Source organism: Prionailurus viverrinus, chromosome B4 (assembly GCF_022837055.1).
Source record: "Prionailurus viverrinus isolate Anna chromosome B4, UM_Priviv_1.0, whole genome shotgun sequence".
Lineage (NCBI taxonomy): Eukaryota > Metazoa > Chordata > Mammalia > Carnivora > Felidae > Prionailurus > Prionailurus viverrinus.
The window spans coordinates 15,085,766-15,108,951 of NC_062567.1; the positions used below are offsets into that span (position 1 = coordinate 15,085,766).

The window sequence follows — 23,186 nt, forward strand, 5'->3', positions numbered from 1 at the left end:
TTTGTAGTAACTGTAGTTATAGAATTGCCATAAACCCAGTTGAGGAAGTCTGTTTGCTGGAAAAGTTTGGAGGGGAAGAATCAGAGTTTGCAGTTAACATTGTTAAGCTTCAGATGTCTTTAAGATTTATTTACATTGTAGGTTTTTGGCTTTTATAATTTGTTCTTTTTTATAGAAAGAAAGTGCCCACTAAGAAGGTCTCTGCCTAATTGAAATAAGAATATATTTTTGCTAAAAATCAGTTATACAATTGCATAAAAGCTTTCATATCACAATCACTTAAAGATATACACTCTACCTGTAAGTAGCTGGTTTCTTTGGACGAAACAACAGGCATGGAAAATAATTTGGAAATAAGTAAATAACATTAACTGATAATTTTCCTTGATATTTAGCAAAAAAATATTTTATGGGTGGAACACATGAGAGCAGTGGAAAGGGCTTTCTGTTCAAAATTTATCTTGTGTAATATTTGAATTATTGTGTTTTTTTAAATTGTGTAGCTATTTATGTTTTAGAAATGTAAAAATAATCTTAATTTTTATGATTCTATATTGATTGTGTAATATATTGGGGTCTATGGTGTGTTTCCATTTTGAAACATGTTCAAAATATTTTCTTGTTTGTCTTGACAGAATCAAATTTTAGCTTGATTTGGTCTCTTTGGAGAAAATAATCTTAGAAACCAGTTTTGCTTTTACTCCCCAAACAAATTGGAATTGACAGAATCAATACAAATGCCAACTTGTGTAAAACTAAATGATCTAGTAATTTTGCAGATTCTCAACGGTCCCCTGAGAAATAATGCATCTGGTAGTCAACACCACCATTTTTGTTCCTTGGTGGGCTTGTCTTGTGATAGTTGACTTGCATCATTGCTCTTCTTTTCAAGTCAATAGATTTAAAAAATAGATCAGAAGACAATAGACCTGTGTCCAAATTGCACCTCTGCTCTTGAAAAATCATCAAGCCATTTAACATCTATAATCCTCATTTATTTTTTATCTATAAATGAGAGTTAATGTAAGTGATATCCATTTCTGTGTAGCTCAAAAATGCTTTAACGTTATGATTCTGAGTCAAGGTCTGTGATTGAAACATTAAAGGTCTTTTGCTTACCCCCAATCTGCTAAAACTGAGTTGGGAGCCTAAATAAAAATAGCTTAATCCCACGCTGCAAGAAAGGAAAACGTTAGCAATTAACCCAGACAAAAAAGTTTTGTTAAAGGCAGAATGCATGGTTGAAAGTTATTTTCAAAGGCTTTGCAGGTGTAAAGGGCATTTAATTAGGCAATTTTGAAGAAACAACCCAGCTTAGCACACAAAATGGCTAGAAGCCTTTGGAATACCATTCTTCTCCCTAGCGGTTTCTACATGGCATCCCATCATCTCCTCCTACTTCTTCCCTCTTAGCCATCTATTTTCTAAAATGTGAGACTGATCCAGGACATAAAATCTTCTTTATGAGATTTTATCAGCAGGAGTTTCCAGCTCCCAGAACACCTCGAATAAATCCCTGAGTCACCTCCCAGCTCTAATCCACACCAGTCCTCAACCACCAGGCAACACTAGGTCCTGGAAGCTACCATGTAGAAGTGAAGTAGGGAGGCATTATCAGCTTCTCTCTCTAGACAGTGGGGAGGACAGGAAGAAAATTTCTGATGCCATAGTGTCATAGAGCAGTTGGGACATGGATATCCCAAGTTGGATCTTTGAACAACCTTTCCTACTGAAATATTGGGACACTGGTGCTTATGCTCTGTTGTAATACTGGAGCAGGATAATAACAATACCTTGAATGTGCATATTGAACTACTTTGCTGTTTCCAGAGCACTGTATTTCACACATTCATTTATTTGACTAATATTTTCTGATCCTCTGCTCATGGCCAGGCACTGTTCCAGGTACTGGGGATATAAACAATAGTCTCTTTAGTTAGTTTACCTTCTGTAGGTTTTACTGTCCTTTTTTTTCTTTTTTTCTTTTTAGAAAGCTCTTCAAATGTAGGTATGATCCAAGTCTCATAACTGGGAAGTATCAATACCAGAGTTCAAACTCAGATCTTCAAAAACATTGTTTTTTATTTTAAGCTTTCTGGAAAAAAAAGTCTTTATTGTTGACATTGCTTTGTAGGGAAATTGCTTCTAAAATTCGAAACCATTGACAGGTATATATGCATTTTGGAGAAAAAAATCTGTTAGAAAGTTGAATATTACTTATATATTCATACCCCTGCTTCTGAGAAAGTACCATATAAGTATTTGGCTTCTGATAAATATGAAATGCATGGGTGGTAATGGAATTTACTTCCAAATACACCATAATACATAAGCTCTTAATACCCTAAAGATTTTGTTTCAGGCTAAAAAATGGAAAGCCACACTTTGGCTTTCAGATCTAATATATATTCTTGAACTCAGCTTACAGGAAATGCTCTATTTGAGGAGTCTTGGGGTACTTTCCTCGATCAGTAAAATGATACTTGATTTTTTTTTTTCATTTTGAATAATCCTTGTGAGTGATCTATTGGCCGGAACCCTGAGGGAGATTAGAAAAGAGATGGGGGTCAGATAACTCAAACTCTTAAGAATACCATGTTTTGTTATATGTTAAAGTGAATCCATTCTTACTAGCTATTAACCTCAGTGATGTGTTAGTAGTGTCTCCTCATCTTCATTTGTTTTCTGTTTTTTAGGTCCCTGCCCTCATGGCTATCGGGAATGTCAGAATGGCAAATGTTATAAACCAGAGCAAAGCTGTAATTTCGTAGATGACTGTGGAGATTATACTGATGAAGCTGAATGTGGTACCTCCTGTACTTTTGAGAAAGGCTGGTGTGGCTGGCAAAACTCCCTGGCTGAAAACTTTGATTGGGTTTTGGGGGTTGGCTCTCATCAAAGCCTACGACCTCCCAAAGACCACACACTCGGAAACAAATATGGTAGGTTATTAGGCTGTTACAGCAGTCCTAATCATATTCACAGTGAGCATCTCGTTGTTTCCCCAACAGCAACTGGAGAGCTCCAGAGAGACTACCATAGTACCATGGCCAGCAAGTCAGGCATTTCACAAATATATTTGTCTCCTGGGACTGCTATCACAAATTACCAGAAATGGAAACAATAGACATTGTCTCACCCTTCTGGAAGCTAGAAGTCTGAAATCAAGGTCTCAGTAGAATTGGTTTCTTTTGAGGGCTGAGAGAGAGAATCACCTGTACCATGCCTCTCTCCTAGCTTCTAATAGTCTTGGACATTACTTGGCTTGTAGATGATGTTATGCTGTGTCTTCACACTGTCTTCCCTCTATGCATGTCTGCCTCTATGTCCAAATTTACCCTTTCATTACGACACAATCTTAGTGTGGACTAGGGCCCCCCTGATGACTTCATTTTACTTTGGTCATCCACAAAGGCCCTATATCCAAACAAGGTCACATTCACAGAAACTGGAATTAGGGCTTCACCGTCTTCGGGGGGACACAATTCAACATATAACAAGGACCAACCAAATTTTAATATGAGTCTGATCATTGTAGATACATGGTAATATCGATAGAGGCACCTTTCCTCAGTGACACATGCTTATAATTAGTATCGCTGAATTCTGCCACTTATTTGATCAGTAGCACATCATGTAGCTCTTCAGATTTTCAAAATTCCCATCTGCATATGGAGAGAATAAAGTTTTCCCTGTGTACCAAACAGGGATTACAGAAGCGAGATGACATGTATGGAGGGAAAGCGATTTGAAAACTAGAAGTGCCATGCAGATGTAACCGTAAGATCACATATGTCAGAAGTGTTGGGAATGCCTCATTTTTGCAGTAAGTAGATGAGGTCAAGTCTCAGACTCATTGGTCAAAGGACAGAGGACGTTAGCAGAATGAAGAAAGGACCCTGAATTCCTGGATGCCACAGAATAAGAGAAGAGGTATCTAAGGGTGGAAATTCCACAGGCCTCTGATAAAACAAAGCCATCTAAGCCAAAATAACCACAACAGAGAAAAGAAGGTCTGAGTCCCATGCAAACAATCAGCTCTACATATGTAAAATGTTTTGAGTCTTAGATACATAAGTATAATGTACCTTTCATGTTACATATTAAAATTCTCAGCATTTTATTTATATACTCAATAGATGAGTGAAGTTTTGAAAAGTACATCACATTCCTTTATTTATATTTCATAGGTAGTATCTTCCCATTGTTTTACAAGAACTCGATAGTTTGAGGAGTCCATTATATGATTTCTATAACTATCTTGTTGATTCAGCGGCACAAATATCCTGTCAGATCGGTTAATTTGCATACTGTGAAGTACTTTGCTAAAAGCACAGACAGTTGGAAATTGTTCTGTCAGTGAGCTAGAAGCAAGGCTATTAGATTTTCTTTCTGTTTCAAATGGAAATGCCTTTGGCAGCTCATATCATATGAAATATAATTAAAAAACCTAACTAAGATGGAAAAGCTAAAATGATCCCCCCGTTGTTATTTCTGTCCTGTGTGAGTGCTATCCTTGTTCCTAGGGCACTTCTTGTATCTGGAGGCTACTCCGGTGGGCCTTCAGGGCGAAGAAGCACACCTCAAGAGTGCTGTGTGGAAGGAATCCAGTGCTGCCTGCACCATAAGCTTCTGGTATTTCATATCTGCAAAAGCTACAGGGTCCATTCAGATTCTCATTAAGGTAGGGTATTCATCTGTGATGCCTCTGAGCTTAGCGAGGCTTCCTACAGGCAGCACATGGCCAAAGGGACTTTATCATAGTTCTGCTAACTTGGCCAGAGGAAGCTTCCTTTCATCGCGGGGAGCTTCCACTTGTGGTTCAAATGCTCGGCGGGGTTTGATAAGCAGGGCATGGGAACTAGCTTTGAGCTCAACATCATACCCTGTGGTTATGACTGAATCCCAGAGTCTCCTCTTATGATAACAGTTAGTCTAAGACTCATGAAATTTCTCCTTTCTGTTTAGGCATCTCTTTCCCTAGCCTTCTCAGTAAAAGAAAATAGATTATTTGTACATCCGAAAGGAGAGTGACTATCCATTTTAACTCCTGTATGAACGATCATTAAGGGAACTAATATTAGACATTTTGGTTCTAAGCACGCCGTGCAAAGGACTGAACCCACTCAGGAGCATGATCAAGGTGTGATTACATTGAACCGCTTATTAATGATGACACAATAATGCATTTTCTTAGTGAGGATTAATTGGATGTTTCTGTCAGGGCTTTAATTTAGTATAACAAAGTGACAGTGTTCAGGGAGCAAACTAACAAAGTATATATTAATATTAATAAGACTCGGTTCATATACCTTTATTCTTTGGCAAGTTAAAACGGCAGCAAAAAAGGAGATGAGCGTGCGTGCATGTGTGTGTGTGTGTGTGTGTGTATGTGTGTGTGTATGCGTGTGTATGGCTGATTATGTGTGTGTGTGTGTGTGTGTGTGTGTATATGCGTGTGTCTGTTCATTTCTAGAATCTAGTTAGAATTCTGAGAAAACTCACTTTAAAAACACACTCTAGAGGCCATTGCTGTTTTATCACACACGAACTTTGCTGAAGTGCCTTGCACTGATGGAAAATGCCTGACCACAATACCAAAGGGCTCTTACATCTGAATGGCTAATGCCTGCATCGTCCATGTTTTATCTGAAACCTGAGTTAACTTTATAATTTAGGGTTCTCCTATAATCAGAAATGCCTGCCTAATAAAATACATGCAGCAAATACCACAATGATTTCTTCTTATATTTAAATAGGGAAGCTTAAATATAATGCCTAAAGTTCTCACAAGAGTATTTTGCTGGTACTCCTTTGAATGGGATACTTGATGATGTGGTGTCTACCATGTGAAGGACTTTGTACCACTTTGTGGGCTTTGCTTTTATTATTTGCTCCACTCATAGTCACCTTTAATCTCTCTTATATCCTAGTAGCCAACTTTATATTACTATAAAATGCAAAATTAAACTATTTTGAGATACGTCTTGTTATCAAGTTCAGTTGAATGCCTATGGTTCCTCCATTGGAGGAATGTCTTACAGACATTTAACAGCATTTTAAAGCAACTATCTTCCTACCATATTGAAAACAAACAAACAGTCACACTTGTTTAAAAAAAAATGCTTATCCTCATTTAGTGGCATTTACTGCAAAAGAGAAATCTTTCATAGCATATATTGATTTTATATTCAGGAATTTTAGGGCAATCATTTTATTTTGGTAATTAATATGATACATATTTTTGATCATCATTACAAAGTACTTCTTAGGCTACTCTCTGTGTGGAACCATGCTGGATTTTAACCTGCTCATTAATTTGAAAGCATCCTGGCCAGATGGCAAACACAATAGGGGCAGGGATTCTGCCTTTTATTTCTTTCTTTCTTTACTTCTCATCTTTTGAAATGGTCTCAATTTATGCATGTGTTGCCTCTGGCTCAGTCTCCCCTGTCTATTCTCAGGAATGCCTCCTTCTGTGTTTCCCTCTTTTGCCTCCACACCAAGCCCAACACAATCTGGTAGATACAGCCCTTCACAAAACTTTCCTTGACCACTTTTGCTTGTCATGATTAGTCTTTCTCAGAGTGTCCCTCACAGCTCCAGAAATTCCTCTTTCTCACTGGATGTTCAACTGTCTTTCAATAGACAGGTCATTAAATCTTGAGAGCAAGACCTTGAGGTTTTAGTCTTTATGTCCCTCTTATCTCTTCAGAGAAAGGACTGCAGGAAAAAAAGTGGTGGCCCCTAGAGCCCACTGCCAGTCTCAGGACATCCCTTTTGGGGACAGTTCTTTTGAAAAAAATGGCTGATTATGTGTTACATACAAGACGATAAGTTCTATTCTGGGAATGGGGGGGGGGGGTTTCAAGATGGTGGCGTTGGAAAACCCTGCGTTCAACTCCTTCCATGGATAAAACAAACTTATAGCTACATATGTAATAATTTTTCTCTGAAAACAAGCAAACAAACAAAAACCTTGAGAATTAGAAGACTAACACTTTCACAACAAAACACAAAAGAAATACTTTGAGAAAGATAGGAGACACACAGACATGGCCTTCCTGAGAACCCACCCCAAATGTAGTGACCCCACAATTGGGAAAGTTCTCCAAATATGGAATTTTCCCACAAGGAGTAAAGAGATAGTACCCCATATCAGGTACCCTTACCTTGAGGGCTAGCACTGGAAAGATGAACCGCCACACATACAATGCCTGATTTAAAAAAGAAATGGGGATGAAGACCAGAAGAATCATAGAATTCTAGAGGACATATATCCCACTCTTAAAGGACTCATATGCAAACCCACTCACCTGAGATCTAGCACAAGAGAAACAGATTGAAAAGTACCTTACTGATTTTAAAGGGACTATCAGATTTTAAAGGTTCTTGCCTTACAGGAAGCAACCTGTAAGGACTTTATCCAGGGATGGAAGTGCTAGTACAAGCCATTTTTGCAACTAAGTTCCTGGTGATGGAGTAAATGGCTGCCATTTTGGGTGCCCTCCCTCTAGTCTGCTAACACATGGAGGGCGTGTTCTGCCCTCCCCACCACATAACCAGGCTGAGAGAGTACCCCACGTTTCAACCACCCTGGGCAATACGAGAGCTGCAAAAAGACCATCCTCCCCATGCAGCAGCCGAGGTACAGCTAGATCAGAGGAGTGCTCTGAGCCCTGCCCTCCCTGTGCAGAACTGGGATGGGTAAGTGACATAAGCCCTCACCTCCCTGCACAGCAACCATGCCATGTCATAGGCTGCAGGCACACGCAGCCCATACAGCAGATGCCCATAGAGTGGGCCCATGGAGTGGGGAGGTTGTGGGGAGTTTGTGCTTCTGGCTCACACTGTACAATGCCTACACAAGACTACTCTTTGAAGACTGAAGGGGGAGCCACTGCATCTAATACATACAGAGAAACCGAGAGAGGCAAAAGAGGAGAGAGAGGAATGTATCCAAAACCAAACAACAAGGGAAATCCCCACAGAGAGACTTTAACGAAACTGAGATAAGCAACACAATAAAGAATTCATAGTAATGGGTGTAAAGATGCTCACTGATCTTGGGAGGAGAATGGATGAGCACAGCAAGAACTTCAACAAACAGATAGAAACTATAAGAAAATACCAAACAGAAGTTTAATTTTTTTTTAACGTTTATTTATTTTTGAGACAGAGAGAGACAGAGCATGAATGGGGGAGGGACAGAGAGAGAGGGAGACACAGAATTGGAAAAAGGCTCCAGGCTCTGAGCCGTCAGCCCAGAGCCCGAAGCGGGGCTCAAACTCACGGACCGTGAGATCGTGACCTGAGCTGAAGTCGACACTTAACTGACTGAGCCACCCAGGCGCCCCCAAACAGAAGTTTAAAACTGAACTAAGAAATACACTAGAGGGGTTCAACAGCAGAACTGATGGAACAGAAGCATGAATCTGTGAACTGGAAACAAAGCAATGGAAAGCACCCAATCACAGCAGGAAAATAAAGGGAAAAAAATGATTTTAAAAAGACAGGATGTCCCCTTAAGGGACAGTGTCAAGCAGAATAACATTTTCATTCTAGGAATCCCAGGAGGAAGAGAGAGAAAGAAAGGGCCAGGAAAATTCTTGAGGAAATAATGGCAGAAAACTTTCCTAATTTGGGGAATGAAACAAATATTCAAGTCCAGAAAGCCCAGAGAGTTCCAAAATAGGATGAACCCAAAGGGAAACACACCGAGACCATTAAAATTAAAATGGTAAAAATTATGGGCGCCTGGGTGGTTCCGTCAGTTGAGCGTCTGACATCAGCGCAGGTCATGATCTCATGGTTCGTGGGTTCGAGCCCCGCATTGGGCTCTGTGCTGACAGCTCAGAGCCTGGAGCCTGCTTCCGATTCTGTGTCTTCCTCCCCCTCTGCCCCTCCCCCAGTTGCACTCTGTCAGTCTCTCTCTCTCTGAAAAACAAACATTAAAAAAATAAAATGGTAAAAATTAATAATAAAGAGAAGATATTAAAAGCAGTAAGAGAAAAGTAACATATTGTACAAAAGGGAACCCTCATAAGGCTATCAGTAGGTTTTTCAGCAGACACTTTATAGACCAGAAGGGCATGGCATGATACATTCAAAGTACTGAAGGGAAAAATTCCCAACCAAGAATTCTCTACCTGGCAAGGTTATCATTCAGAATTGAAGAAGAGATTAAGAGTTTTCCAGAAAGCAGAAGCTAAAAGAGTTCACCACCATTGAACTGAGCACACAAGAAATGTTAAAGGGGCTCTTCTAAGGTAAAAACAAACAAAAAAAACACCCAAAAAACAAAAAAAAAATGAAGGTTAAAAATCTAACTGGAAAAGACATGTAATCTAGGTAGTGGATCAACAACTTATACAACAAATATGAAGAGGAAAAGGAAAAGTAGTAAAATTAACTAAAACTACAATAATTAGTTAAGGGATAAATAAAAAAGACGTAAAATGTGTCATCAAAAATACAAAATGTAGGGGAGGGAAGTAAAAATATAAAGCTTTGGCATAGGTTCAAAATTAACTTTCTATCAACTTAAAAGAGACTTTTATATACATAATATATATGAACTTCACAATAACTACAAAGAAAAATCTTATAGTTAAGAGCACAACAATAAAAGACAGAAGAATCTGGGGCGCCTGGGTGGCGCAGTCGGTTAAGCGTCCGACTTCAGCCAGGTCACGATCTCGCGGTCCGTGAGTTCGAGCCCCGCGTCGGGCTCTGGGCTGATGGCTCGGAGCCTGGAGCCTGTTTCCGATTCTGTGTCTCCCTCTCTCTCTGCCCCTCCCCCGTTCATGCTCTGTCTCTCTCTGTCCCAAAAATAAATAAACGTTGAAAAAAAAAATTTAAAAAAAAAGACAGAAGAATCTAAATATGAAGAAAACAAACAAAATATGAGGAACAGACCAAGGAAAGAACAGAGATGATCAACAAAAACAGCCGGAAAACAAAAAGATGACAGTAAGTACATGGTTATCAATAATTACTTTAAATGGAAATGGACGGTTCTTCAGTCAAAATACATAGGGTGCCTAAATGGATAAGAAAAAGCAGATTCTTCTTCGATATGCTGCCTTATCAAACCTCAATGAGACATCACCTCACCTCTGTCAGAATGCCTATTATCGAAAACACAAGAAATAACAAGTGTTGATGAGGATGTGGGAACCCTCATGCACTCTTGGTGGGAATGCGAACTGGTACAGCCACTGAGGAAAACAGTATGAACTTTTCCTCAAAAAATTAAAAATAGAACTACCGTATGATCCAGCAATTCCACTTCTGAGTTTCTATACAAAGGCAGCAAAAAAACTAATTAGAAAATATATATACATGCCTACGTTTATTGCAGCATTATTTACAATAGCTAAGATATGGAAGTAACCTAAGTGTCCATCAATAGGTAAATGTTAAAGAAGATGTGGTATATTTATACAACAGAATATTTTTTAGCCATAAAAAAAAGAATGAAATCTTGCCATTTGTGACAACATGGATGCACCTTGAGGGCATCGTGTGAAGTGAGTAAGCAGAGAAGACAAGTACCATCTGATTTCACTTATATGTAGAATCTAAAAAAGCAAGCAAAACAAAACAAAACAAACTGACTCATAGATACAGAGAACAAACTGATGGTTGCCAGAAAGGAGGTGGTAAGGGGACAGTTGAAATAGGTGAAGGGGATTAAGAGGTACAAATTTCCAGTTATAAAATAAATAATTCATGGGCATGAAATGCAAAGCATAGGGAATACAGTCATAAGATTGTAATAATTTTGTATACCAACAGATGGTAATTAGACCTCTTGAGGTGATCATTTTATAATACATAAAAATATTGAATCAGTATACCATAAACCTGAAACTAGTATAGTATTGTATGTCAGGTAAAATTCAATAAAAAGTCTCATCTGGAGACTTTGTTATCGAACTCTGAAATATATATATGCAATCGCATGCCAGACACATGCAACCATTGAGCAATAATTTAACAACAGTATAGATTTATTCAATGAACACCAACTATATACCAGTTGTTGAACATGGACGCTTAATACTTAATGCTATTTCATGTAATTCTTTTTTTAAAGTCTGTTTATTCATTTCAGGGGGAAGGGACAGAAAGAGAGGAGAGAGGGAAAGAGAGACAGAGAGAATCCCAAGCAGGCTCTGAGCTGTCCGCACAGGACCTGAAGTGGGGCTTTGAACCTGCAAACTGTGAGATCATGACCTAAGCTGAAATCCAGAGTTGGATGTTTAATGGACTGAACCACCCAGGCACCCCGATTTCATGTAATTAATTCTCATAGTGTAATCCTCGGAGTTAAAGAATGTGAACCCTATTTTACTGAAGGGTGGCCAAAGGGGTCTCATAGAAACAACCTAACCCTCTTATGGCTACATAAACCAGTCAGTGACAGACTCCTGTACTAAAGGAGTGAATTTAGGGGAATACCAGCACAGCAAAGCTGTTTTTTAGGAAGCATTTAGTAAAGAACATTACAGTTATCCATATTGTATATATTATACTTCTATATTTCTTGCTTACAGTCACATGAGAACTAATTTTCTCTAAAGAGTTGTATCTGGAACAAATGTAATCTTTGTGTCTGGAAGTGCTGGGTGAATTACAAGAAGATGGAAAGAGTATTTCGTTGAGAACGTAACTTTATTTTTTTCTTTCCTTTGAGTTTGGCTTAGTTACATTTGTAAGCACACATACACGTAATAAAATGGATTTTTCAAGAGAAATAAATTTTTAAAATATAACTAATTTTTATAAGATTGAGTAATTTACCACATAGAAAATTTGACTCTCAGTCATCTCTTGGGCCAAACCACGTTGGGGGTGGGATTTAGTCCATGGGAACTGGTTGTGATCTCTGTTATTTCATTGCCTTCATTTAGGGTGAGTCAGTCAAAACTTAGATGGACTTAGTTTATTAAATTCAAGGTTATAAGTGGATGAGCTAGGACTTGAACTCAGGTGATATAAAAATTAAAAATTAGAATGTTATACAATCAGTTTTGTTTCTTTCTATAGAGGAAAACTGGATGTGGATAATTACATTAAAATGCGTTGGATGGGTCTTTTTTAAATGTTGTAATCCCCCCCTTTTTTTTAATAATCTTGGGGGTGCCTGGGTGGCTCAGATTCTGCTCTGATTCTGTGTCTCCCTCTCTCTCTCCTCATGCTCGTCTGTCTCTGTCTCTCAAAAATAAATAAATATTTTTAAAAAATAGTAAACTTATTCTTTATATCATGTTCACCTATTTTATCTCATTTACATTCAGTATTAAGTATCTCATTAAATTTAAATGTTTTGCTTTTCAAACAGATTTAAAACAAGAAATGAAATAAGTGCTTAGGGGTAGAATAAGAGTCGTATGGCATAGAAGTTAACTTGTTCTTACATATATATTTAATTTTACCTATTTTTCTAGTGACTTGTTTTCTGATGGGGTTAATTAAAGATGAGTAATACGTAGATTTTAATGCACTAAAAGCAATGTTATAGGGATTTTTAAGTTTACTTGTGTTTGACAGTTTGTTTCCATAGGTAAAAGTCTATCTAGCCTCATCAGGAAACAAAAGACTTTTGCATCTTTGCAGCTAGCCATTTGAATAACACCCAGGAACACCTGCTACCTGAAGAGCATTATCATGTTTTGGAACTACTCCATCTGTAATAAACTGTTGATATTTTAATCAAGATGACTGTGTGCTGTAGGGAATTTTAATATATTTGACTGAAGGCATTCAGGACTATCCGTTATACTGTTATGATAGAAAAAAAATAATATATTCAAGCCAGAAGTGGAGAAAAAATAATGTATTTCAGGAGAGGCCTCCTGATTATAGCAAATGAGTTATGCTGAAAAACCATTACTAAATGAGTTCATTGTTTTATCTTGCTTAGTGGTTCAGAGAATTTTGGAGCAGATGGGGTTGCCTGTAATTTGTTCGGTCTTAACTCTTCGTTTACAGATGAAGGGACTAAGATTACAGAGGTTATATTTCTTGCCCCAGCTCACATGGTACTTTAAGAAGAAGAGTATGAGTCCAGTTTTCTTCTGACTTCTGATTGAGAGCTCTGATATTTGTCTACCTGGAAATTCTCTGTAAAGATCATATTCAATATGGAAATACAGATTTTGTTCAGTGAAAAATGTCAAATCAACGAACGAAAGGCCAGATTCCTTTGTCTACTTAGAAGACTGTGGCTGTTCTGGGTCTGCCTTTACCCTCAGTCTAGTAAGCAATGCACCTCAGTTGTGTGTAAGGGTTAACCCACAGAAGTGAACATTCTCTGTCCTTCCTAACTCACCATCACCCCATCCCCCTACACATATGCTCACTACAGTCTTAATCTGCGCAGATTTACAACTAATTGCTAACACTACAGGTGTCTAACTATTGGAGTGTGTCAGATGCATTTTCAGATTTAGGCGTATTTTCATCTCTTCAGCCTACTGAGCATCTGATACTATTTTAGTCATCTTGGCATATTAGTCATTATTTCAGAGTTAAGGATGTAGAGAACATGGACAGAGAGGATACATAGAATCTGGATATAGAAAATTGATTTTTCAAAGACTGTCTTGTAGATTTTGGACTGTAAATCAATTAAACTGAACCTTTAGTGCCAGAACTTCACTTGCTATTCCAGAATTGTTTCAGCATGTTAACAATTCAATCTACATAGTTTGGGCTGTATTATATTATTGACCTGGACCAAATTGAGAGAGAAGACAGTTTGACTTTTGCATTTTAAGCTATAGCATATGAGAGATCGGTACTTCCAGAGTTTCATTAAATTTGTTGTCACAAGCTTACAGTGCCCTGATTTATATAAAATCATTGTTCCTTTTTTATCAGCTTGGAGAATGTGGCAGTATTTGTTCCAGGCATATTGTTGACTAAGTAAGATTTTCCTAAAGTTCTTGCTTTTATCCCTACATCCTTTACCTCTTTCAGATGCCTCTAATGCTACCCACCAGGGCTCTGAGCAGCCAGTGCCCTGGACCCCCTTGTGTCATGAAGAGAGGGTTCCTGTTAAGATGCTAACAATTTTAGGGGCACCTGGGTGGCTCAGTCGGTTGAGCTTCCAACTTTGGCTCAAGTCATGATCTCACAGTCTGTGAGTTCAAGCCCCGCATCGGGCTCTGTGCTGACAGCTCAGAGCCTGGAGCCTGCTTCAGATTCTGTGTCTCCCTCTTTCTCTGACCCTCCCCCATTCATGCTCCATCTCTGTCTGTCTCAAAACTAAATAAACATTAAAAAAATTTTTTTAAAGAGATGCTAACAATGTTATTTAATTGATTACACTAGTTTCTCTTTCAAGAGAATGATATGGCCAGTGCTAAAGAATATTTGTCCATACCATATCTGCGATTTTCCTTCCATTTCTCTTCCCACTACGGCTGCTAATCTTGTGATTAGCTTCCAGTTATGAACTGATTCCTTTTTTCCATATGATGTGTTAATTCTTTTACACTTGTTAGCTCATTTAATGTTCTTCAGAATAAATTTGCGAGGTAGATATTTTGTCCTAATTTTTTCAGGCCACAAAATTGAGACCCAGGTCACGTAAATGGTAAATGGTATAATCAGCATTAAAAGCCAATGCTAACTCCAAAATCCATCCTCTAAACCACTACATTCAACTTCTGCTATTAAATTGAAAACATTCTCATATCCAGAAAGCAGTGATGTTACTATCAATGTTTTCCAGTGGGTCTGATCATACAAATTAGAGATTTCCTTCTCTCCATATTAATCTACAGTATTGATCTACATATGTTAGAGAGAGGAAGTGATTACTTTATGTTCAGCAACCATTATAGTTTTATTTATTTTCTAACTTAGCTTGTCAACAGCTAGTATTAATATATATTTCTCAATCATTCTTCCTCACCTCTATAATTCAAAAATTACAAAATCATATTTAATAGCTGCACATTAATGTTAATGAGGGAAGAATGAATTAGAAATAATATAATTTGATTTTTATAAGAATAAAACTAGAGAAAATCCCTTAATTATATTAATTTTTATTCAAACATGAAAACTTTAAAAAGTTGCACATATAGGGGCGCCTGGGTGGCTCAATTGGTTAAGTGTTCGTCTTCAGCTCATGTGATCTCGCGGTTTGTGAGTTTGAACCCCACTTTGGGTTCTGTGCTGACAGCTCAGACCCTGGAGCCTGCTTGGGATTCTGTGTCTCCCTCTCCTTCTGCCCCTCCCCCGCTCACGCTCTGACTCTCTCTTTCAATAATAAACAAATTTTTTTAATTAAAAAAATAAATAAAAAGTTGCACATATCTATTCTTTGGGAGTCTTCCTCTCTCAGCTTTTTTAGTATGGTCAAATTTGGTCAATGACAGTTTTCCCCTCTGAAAACAGAGACATTCTAATTTACAAGCAGAATTAATCATGTGTGTGTCTTTCTGTGTGTCACAGACCTCTTTGGCAGTCTGAGAACTTCTTAGTTCTCATAAGACTGTTTCAAATGTATAAAATAAAATGCTAGCATTACAAAGGAAACAAAATAATACCGATTATTAAAATATTTTTTTAAATCCCAAATTTAGACTTCGTAAATGTATGTTAAATGACAAGATATGAAGGAGGATAGAGTAACTATAATATTATTACTTTAAAGGACTGATAAGCATATATGACATTTTTGAGATATTCCCAGCACTGTAATGTGATATTAAAATATTTGCTATTATTATTTGTTAGAGAGTCACAGGTACTACTAAAACAATGATTTGTTGTTTGAATTCATGATTGAAGAAAATACCAAATTTTAATTGAAGCTAGTGAAAATAAGGACATAGTTCTCTCATCCATGTTACAACCTCTTGAAAACCAGTATTTCATATGTAAGGGGCCTTGAAAATTTTTAATTTTATAAGGGTATCTCTTATATGTTCAGTGTTTATAATTATTTATTAAGAAAAATCAGTGTGCCTTCCATTCCCAATACAATAAAACCTTGGATTGCGAGTGACTTGTCCTGTGAGTGTTCTGCAAGACGAGCAAACATTCCAATAAATTTTAACTTGATCAAGGAGCCATGTCTTGCAACAGGAGTAGTACCTGACACTGAGTGTCACATGATCACAACTGACCCAATGGTTCTTGAAATTCATTTTGATATGTGAGTGCTTTGGATTATAAATGTGTTTCTGAAATGAATTATGCTCTCAAACTAAGGTTTCACTGTAATTGAAGCACAAAGGCACCAAAGATGACATTCTATCTGAACCAAGTTCCAAACAGGCTAATTGTATTAGGTGTAGGTGATGTCATGGCAAAGAACTAGTGCATCAGGCTTATAGCCAGGTACAGTCGGTTAATATGTTGAGATTTGTCATCCGAATTACAGAGTGTTTTTTCAAATGTCATAAGTAGCCATAGCTGTTGAGTTTTTATGTAATGTAAGATACAGGAGAAGGCAGAGAAGAAAAACAGTATTGTAATTTACCTAGTTTAAAGTATAATTAGCTCATTGCTTCATGGGGTTACTGATCACTTGTCCACAGAAAAGTCATTGGGGCAGTTTTGTACAGAACTGCCTTATGTAGGAATCCTGTGTGCTAGTTAATTTCACTTCCACACTTGTTTATTTCCTGATGATTGCATTTTAACTGTTTCAAACAAACTTATGGTGGGAAAGCAGCCCTTTTTCCTCTCACTACATTTTTTTAAGGACATTGACTGGAAAATCATAATAGTCTTCAGCACATGATAGTAAGTCTTTCTGGAACCCATAAGTTCCAGAATTAACTGTGCTATTAATTTTTAATAACTGCGCTCTGAATTTTCTGTGCAGTTTGTGACACAGCCTTCTGTGAAAATAGGTTAGAATTGCTTGTCTGTGGGCTGATTATTCTAATTGAATTGCATCTCTGACTCAGAGGCTGCTACAAGATTTCCAATCTGTGTTTACTAATTATAGATCACAGAATTGAAGTAGAGAAAACCCCCATGATTCACCCCCATATGCATTGTCAAAATAAAATTCTAATAATGTTAGCAATCTTTGCTCTGTAAGACATGAATGTATCAAATAATCCTATTTGTAGTCTCTGGTGAATTTCAGTAAAAACCAATGTTTAAAACCTATTTTTTAACAATGAGTAAATATTTATGCTTAAATTTACACTTTACAGATTAGTGCACGTCTTCACATCTTCACATATTTTCTATTGATGTTTAGTTTTTTTCAACAATGGCCTTTTGTAAATTCTGCTGTGATTCCACTTCTATGGATAGCATTATGTGAGAGAGAAAGAAAATCAGGGTACCTTGGGATATACTATGCACTGATTTATATAGTCTTTTCCTAACTAACAATCTCTTTAGTTGAGGACTACAACTTTCCTTTGCAAACACCGAGTTCTAGCCCAGTCCCCACATTTTCCACCACTTGCTTCCAGTTCATGCATTCGAACACATCTTTAGGGAGCTTCTACTAAATACACTCCTAGTTGACATGGAGCTTGTGGGTTTAGAGTGAAATTAGCCGTTTGCAAAAAGCAGCAGTATGCCACTCAGCCTTTCTATCAGAAACAGTCAGAGCTCTCCCATTAGTCCCTGGATGTTCTTCAATATTTAATTGTCCTCTTTCTGAAATTATCCTCTTTCTGAGAAGGTGACTTATGACTTCCTGTGCTGCATTCCTGGAACAGGAACCGCTCCAAGCTTCATGGGATGGGTCCTAATTGAGTGGCATAGTGTTCTCATATCACCGGGTCTTTTTTTGTGGTCCTACTTCACTGCACGATGACCTTGTGTATAAAGTTCTATTTTCCAATGACCAGGGAGCTTTAATGACACATAGACTGCATCTGCCTTGTTTACTGTCCTATTTCTAGCCCTAGCATAGTGCCTTGTGTACAGTAGGTATTTTAATTGAATGAGTGAAAGTATGAGCAGTGCATAATTAAATGCCAATTATATACAAAAAACATTTAACATCTTAGGAGTTTAAAAGCTATTAACATGTTTATGAACTGAAAGTATTCAGAGGAAATACAAAAGTGAACTAGATCTTAACAATCAAGAAGAATTTAAATAAATAGAGGAAAGAAGAGAGAGCATTTCTTTCTTTTTTTCAGTATATGAAATTTATTGTTAGATTGGTTTCCATACAACACCCAGTGCTCATCCCAAAAGGTGCCCTCCTCAATACCCATCACCCACCCTCCCGTCTCTCCCACCGCCCATCAACCCTCAGTTTGTTCTCAGTTTTTAAGAGTCTCTTATGCTTTGGCTCGAAGAGAGAGCATTTCAAATGAGAGAACACATAAAGGTAGAGAAGCGTAAGGTGTGTTGAGTAGGCCCTGAGTTTACCAATTATCAGTTAATAAAGACATAATATTAATGCCAATAATAAAGTAAGCATTAATTAACTCTTCAGTTTATATTTAATCATGTGAAGTTACTATATTTAACACAGTATTGCTTAAATTTACTGTATTTATAATTTACAGTTGTTTCTGATATATTAACTTATCTTTACTTTTTGTTCTTTGGGGGGGATACTATATTTTATGAATGTATTTAATTTTTATTAAAGTATGATTGCTATACAAAATAATAGTAGTTTCAGGTATATATGTTACAAAATCATGCCCATGATAGATCTGGTTATCATCTGTCCCTATGCAAATTTATTACAATATTATTTATTGACTGCATTCCCCATGCAGTACAATATATCCCCATGACTTATTTATTTTGTAACTGGAAGTTTATACCTCTTAATCTAGTTCATCTATTTTACCTGCTTCCCCCAACTCATCTCCCTCTGGTAACCTACAGTTTGTTTCTTGTACCTGTGAGACTGCTTCTGTTTTATTTCGTTTGTTTTGATTTTTAGATTTTACATGTAAGTGAAATCATACAGTATTTCTCATTTTCTGTCTGACTTATTTCACTTTGCATACTACCCTTCAAGTCCATCCATGTTGTTGCAAATAGCAAGAGGTCATTCATTTTATTTTTAATTTTTTTTAATCTTTATTTATTTCTGAGAGAGACAGTGTGTGAGCAGGGAGGAGCAGGGAGAGAGAGGAGACACAGAATCCGAAGCAGGCTCCAGGCTCTGAGCTGTCAGCACAGAGCCTGACGCGGGGCCCAAACCCACAAACCCTGAGATCATGACCTGAGCCGAAGTTGGACACTCAACCGACTGAGCCACCCAGGCGCCCCAAGATGTCACTCATTTTTATGGCTAATATTCCATTGTATATATATACCACATCTTCTTTATCCATTCATTTATCAGTGGACACTTAGGTTGCTTCTGTACCTTGGCTATTATAAATAATGCTGCAGTAAACACAGGGTGCATTTATTTCTTCAAATTTGTTGTCATGTTCATTTTCTTTGGATAAATAAACACAAGTGAAATTACTGGATCATATGATAGTTCTATTTTTTTTAAGTGTATTTATTTTGAGAGAGAGAGAGAGAGAGAGGGAGGGAGAGTAGGAGAGAGCAGGAGAGAAAGAGAGAAGGGGAGAGACAGAGAAGAGGGACACAGAGAAACTCCCAAGCAGGCTCTGCACCAGTAGTCCTGGACCTGACGCAGGGCTTGAACCCACAAACCGTGAAATCATGACCTGAGCCGAAGTTGAGTCAGAGCTTAACTGACTGAGCCACCCACCCAGGGACCCCATTTTTAATTTTTTTAAGAACTTCTGTAATGTTTTCCATATTGGCTGCCACCAGTTTACATTTTCACCAGCAGTGCATTAGAGTTCCCTTTTCTCCCAAGACTCACCAACGTTTGTTACTTTTTTGTCTTTTGGGTAATAGCCAGTCTGACTGGTAATATCTCATCACAGTTTTGATTTGCATTTCCTTGATGATTAGTGATGTTCAGCATATTTTCATGTGCTTGTTAGCCATCTGTATGACCTCTTTGGGGAAAAAGAATGTCTATTGGAGTTTTCTATGCATTTTTAATCAGATTGCATTTAATCAGATTGCATATACATATATCTATATCTATATCTATATCTATATCTATCTATCTATATCTATATCTATATCTATATCTATATCTATATCTATATCTATATCTATATATATATATATATATCTCGTGGTATAAATTCTTAATGTATTTTGGATGTTAACCCCTTATTGAATGTATGATTTGGAAATAGCTTCCCCCATTTAGTAGGTTGCCTTTTTGTTTTGCTGATGGTTTTCTTCACTGTGCAAAGTTTTTGACTTTGATATAATTTCATTTTTTTTATTCTAGTCTTTTGTTGCCCTTTCTTCGGAAGACTGATCCAAAAAATTTTGCTAGGACCAATGTCAAAAAGTTTACTGCCTCTTTTCTTTTAGGAGTTTTATGTTTTCAAGCTTACATTCAAGTCTTTGATCCATTTTGAATTTATATTTGTATATGGTATAAGATAGTGGCTAAATTTCATTCTTCGAAATGTAGCTGTCCAGTTTTCCCAAAATAATTTATTGAAAAGAATGTCTTTTCTCCATTATGTATTCTTGCTTCCTTTGTCATGGATTAATTGACCATATACGTGTGGGGCTTTTTCTGGGCTCTCTATTTCATTGAACTCCATGCCTGTTTAGTGCCAGTACCATACTGTTTTGATTACTATAGCTTTGTAGTATAATTTGAAATCAGAGACCATTATACCTTCACCTTTGTTCTTTCTCAAGATTACTTTGGATATTTTGGGTCTTTCATGTTACATACAAATTTTAGGATTATTGTTCTAGTATATGAGAAATGTCAGTGTTATATTGATTGGAATTGCATTGAATCTGTAGATTGCTTTGGGTAGTATGGAAATTTTAGCAATGTTAACACTGCCAATCCACAAGCATGGTATTTCTTTCCATTTGTTTGTGTTATCTTCAGTTTCATAAATGTTTAGAGTTTTCAGAGTACAGATCTTTCACCTCCTTGGTTAAATTTATTCCTAGGGATTTTATTTATTTTGATGTGGTTGTAAGTGAGATTGCTTCATTAATTTCTTTTTCTCATAGTTTTTAGTCTATAGAAACAAGATGAATTTCTGTACGTTAATTGTGTATCCTACAACTTTACTGAATTCATTAATTAGTTCTAATAGTTTTTTGTTGGAGTCTTTAGGGTTTTCTATATATAGTGTAATGCCATCTGAAAAGAAGTTTTACATCTTTCTTTCAGTTTGGATTTTTTTTTTTTTTTAGTTTCTTTTTACTATCTAATTGCTGTAGCTAGGAATTCTAATATATTGCATAAAAGTGGCAAGGCTGGGCATCCTTGTCTTTTTTCTGATCTTAGAGGAAGAGCTCTGTTTTTCATGACTGAGTGTGATGTTAGCTATGGGTTTGACATATGTCCTTTATTATGTTGAGATATTTCCTGCTATACCGACTTTGTTGAGAGTTTTTATCCTAAACACTTTTTCTGCATATGTTGAGAAAATCATATTATTTTTATCCTTCATTTTGTTAAAGAGGTATATCATGTTGATTTGTGGGTGTTGAATCATTCTTCCATCCCTGAAATAAATCCCACTTAAGCTTTGTTTGTGTCCCTTTTAATGTATTGTGTGAATTAGGTTTGCCAATATTTTGTTGAGGGGTTTTGCATCTATGTTCATCAGAGATATTGCCACATAATTTTCTTTTTGTATGGTGTCTTTGGATTTGATATCAGGGTAATGCTGGCCTTGTTAACTGAATTTGGAAGCATTCTTATTTTCCTTCAGTTTTTTGGAATAATTTGAGAAGTATAGGTACCAACCCTTCTTTATATATTTGGTAGATCCATCTATGAAGCGGTCTGGTTCTAGACTTTTGTTTTGGGGTAGTTTTTATTCCTGATTCATTTTCATTGTTTGTAATTGGCCTATTAAGGTCTTCTATGTCTTTTTTATCCAGTCTTAGAACATCATGTGTTTCTAGGAATCTATCCATTCTTTCTGGGTTTTCCTATTTGTTTGCATATAATTGTTTGTGGCAGTCTTTTATGGTCCTTTGTATTTTGTGGTGTCAGTTATAACTTCTCCTCTTTCAATTCTGATTTTATTTGGGCCCTTTTTTTCTCTTGATGATTATAGCTAGTTTGTCGATTTTGTTTATCTTTTCAGAGAACCAGCTCTTGATTTTATTGATCTTTTCTATTTTTTTTTGTTTTTGTTTGTTTGTTTTTAGTCTCTCTTTAATTTATTTCTGCTCTGATCTTTATTATTACCTTCCTTCTATTAACTTTCGCCCTTTTTTGTTTTGTTTTGTTGTTGTTCCTTTAGGTATAAAGTTAAATTGCTGACTTGGGATTTTTCTTGTGTGAGGTAGACCTATACTCCTCTGAACTTGTCTTTTAGAACAGTTTTTGCTGCATCCCATAGATGATGGAAAGTTGTATTTCCATTTCACTTTTCTCAAGGTATTTTTGATTTTTTGATTTCTTCATTGACTCGTTGGGTTTTTTTTTGGTAGCATGTTATTTAGCCTACATGTTTTTGCTTTATTGTTTTTTTTTTCTTCATGAAAACCATCCTGGAGTATGTTGCCTGTGCATTTGAGAATGTATATTCTACTTGTTTTTGGTGCAGTGTTGTCCATACAGCCATTAAGTCAATCTGGTGTAATGTGTCATTTAAGGCCAATGTTTCCTTATGGATTTTCTGTCTGGGTAGTCTATCTGTTGATGTAATTAAGGTATTAACATTGTCTCTATTATTGCATTACTGTCAATTTCTCTCTTTATGGCTGTTACTATTTGCTTTATATATTAGGTGCCCCTATGGTAAGCACATAAATATTTACAAATGCTGTATCCTCTTGTTTGATTGACTTCTTTATTAAAATGTTCTTCTTTGCATTTTGTTACAGTCTTTGTCTTAAAGACTATTTTGTCTCTGAGTATTGCTATTCCAGCACTCTGTTATTTCCATTTATATAGAATATCTTTTTCCGTCCCTTCACTTTTAATCTGTGGGTATTTTAGATCTGAAGTGCATCTCTTATAGGCAGTATATAGATGGATCTTATTTTCTTTTTATCCCTTCAGTCACCTAATGATTTTGATTAGAGTATTTGGTCCACTTATATTTAAAGTAATTATTGATAGGTATGTACTTACTGCATTTTGTTAATTGTTTTCTTTCTTTCTTTTTTTCCTTTTGTAG

At 36.7% G+C, this 23,186-nt stretch overlaps 1 protein-coding gene across 1 annotated transcript in view; it reads left to right on the plus strand.

The window, feature by feature from the left end:
- The window catches only part of MALRD1 (MAM and LDL receptor class A domain containing 1), a 779,242-nt gene that overhangs the window by 436,163 nt on the left and 319,893 nt on the right, over window positions 1–23,186 (plus strand). The window contains exons 27-28 of the mRNA XM_047865740.1: window positions 2,697–2,942; window positions 4,527–4,684. Coding sequence (XP_047721696.1) covers window positions 2,697–2,942; window positions 4,527–4,684 — 404 coding nt within the window. The remainder of the gene's footprint in view (window positions 1–2,696; window positions 2,943–4,526; window positions 4,685–23,186) is intronic.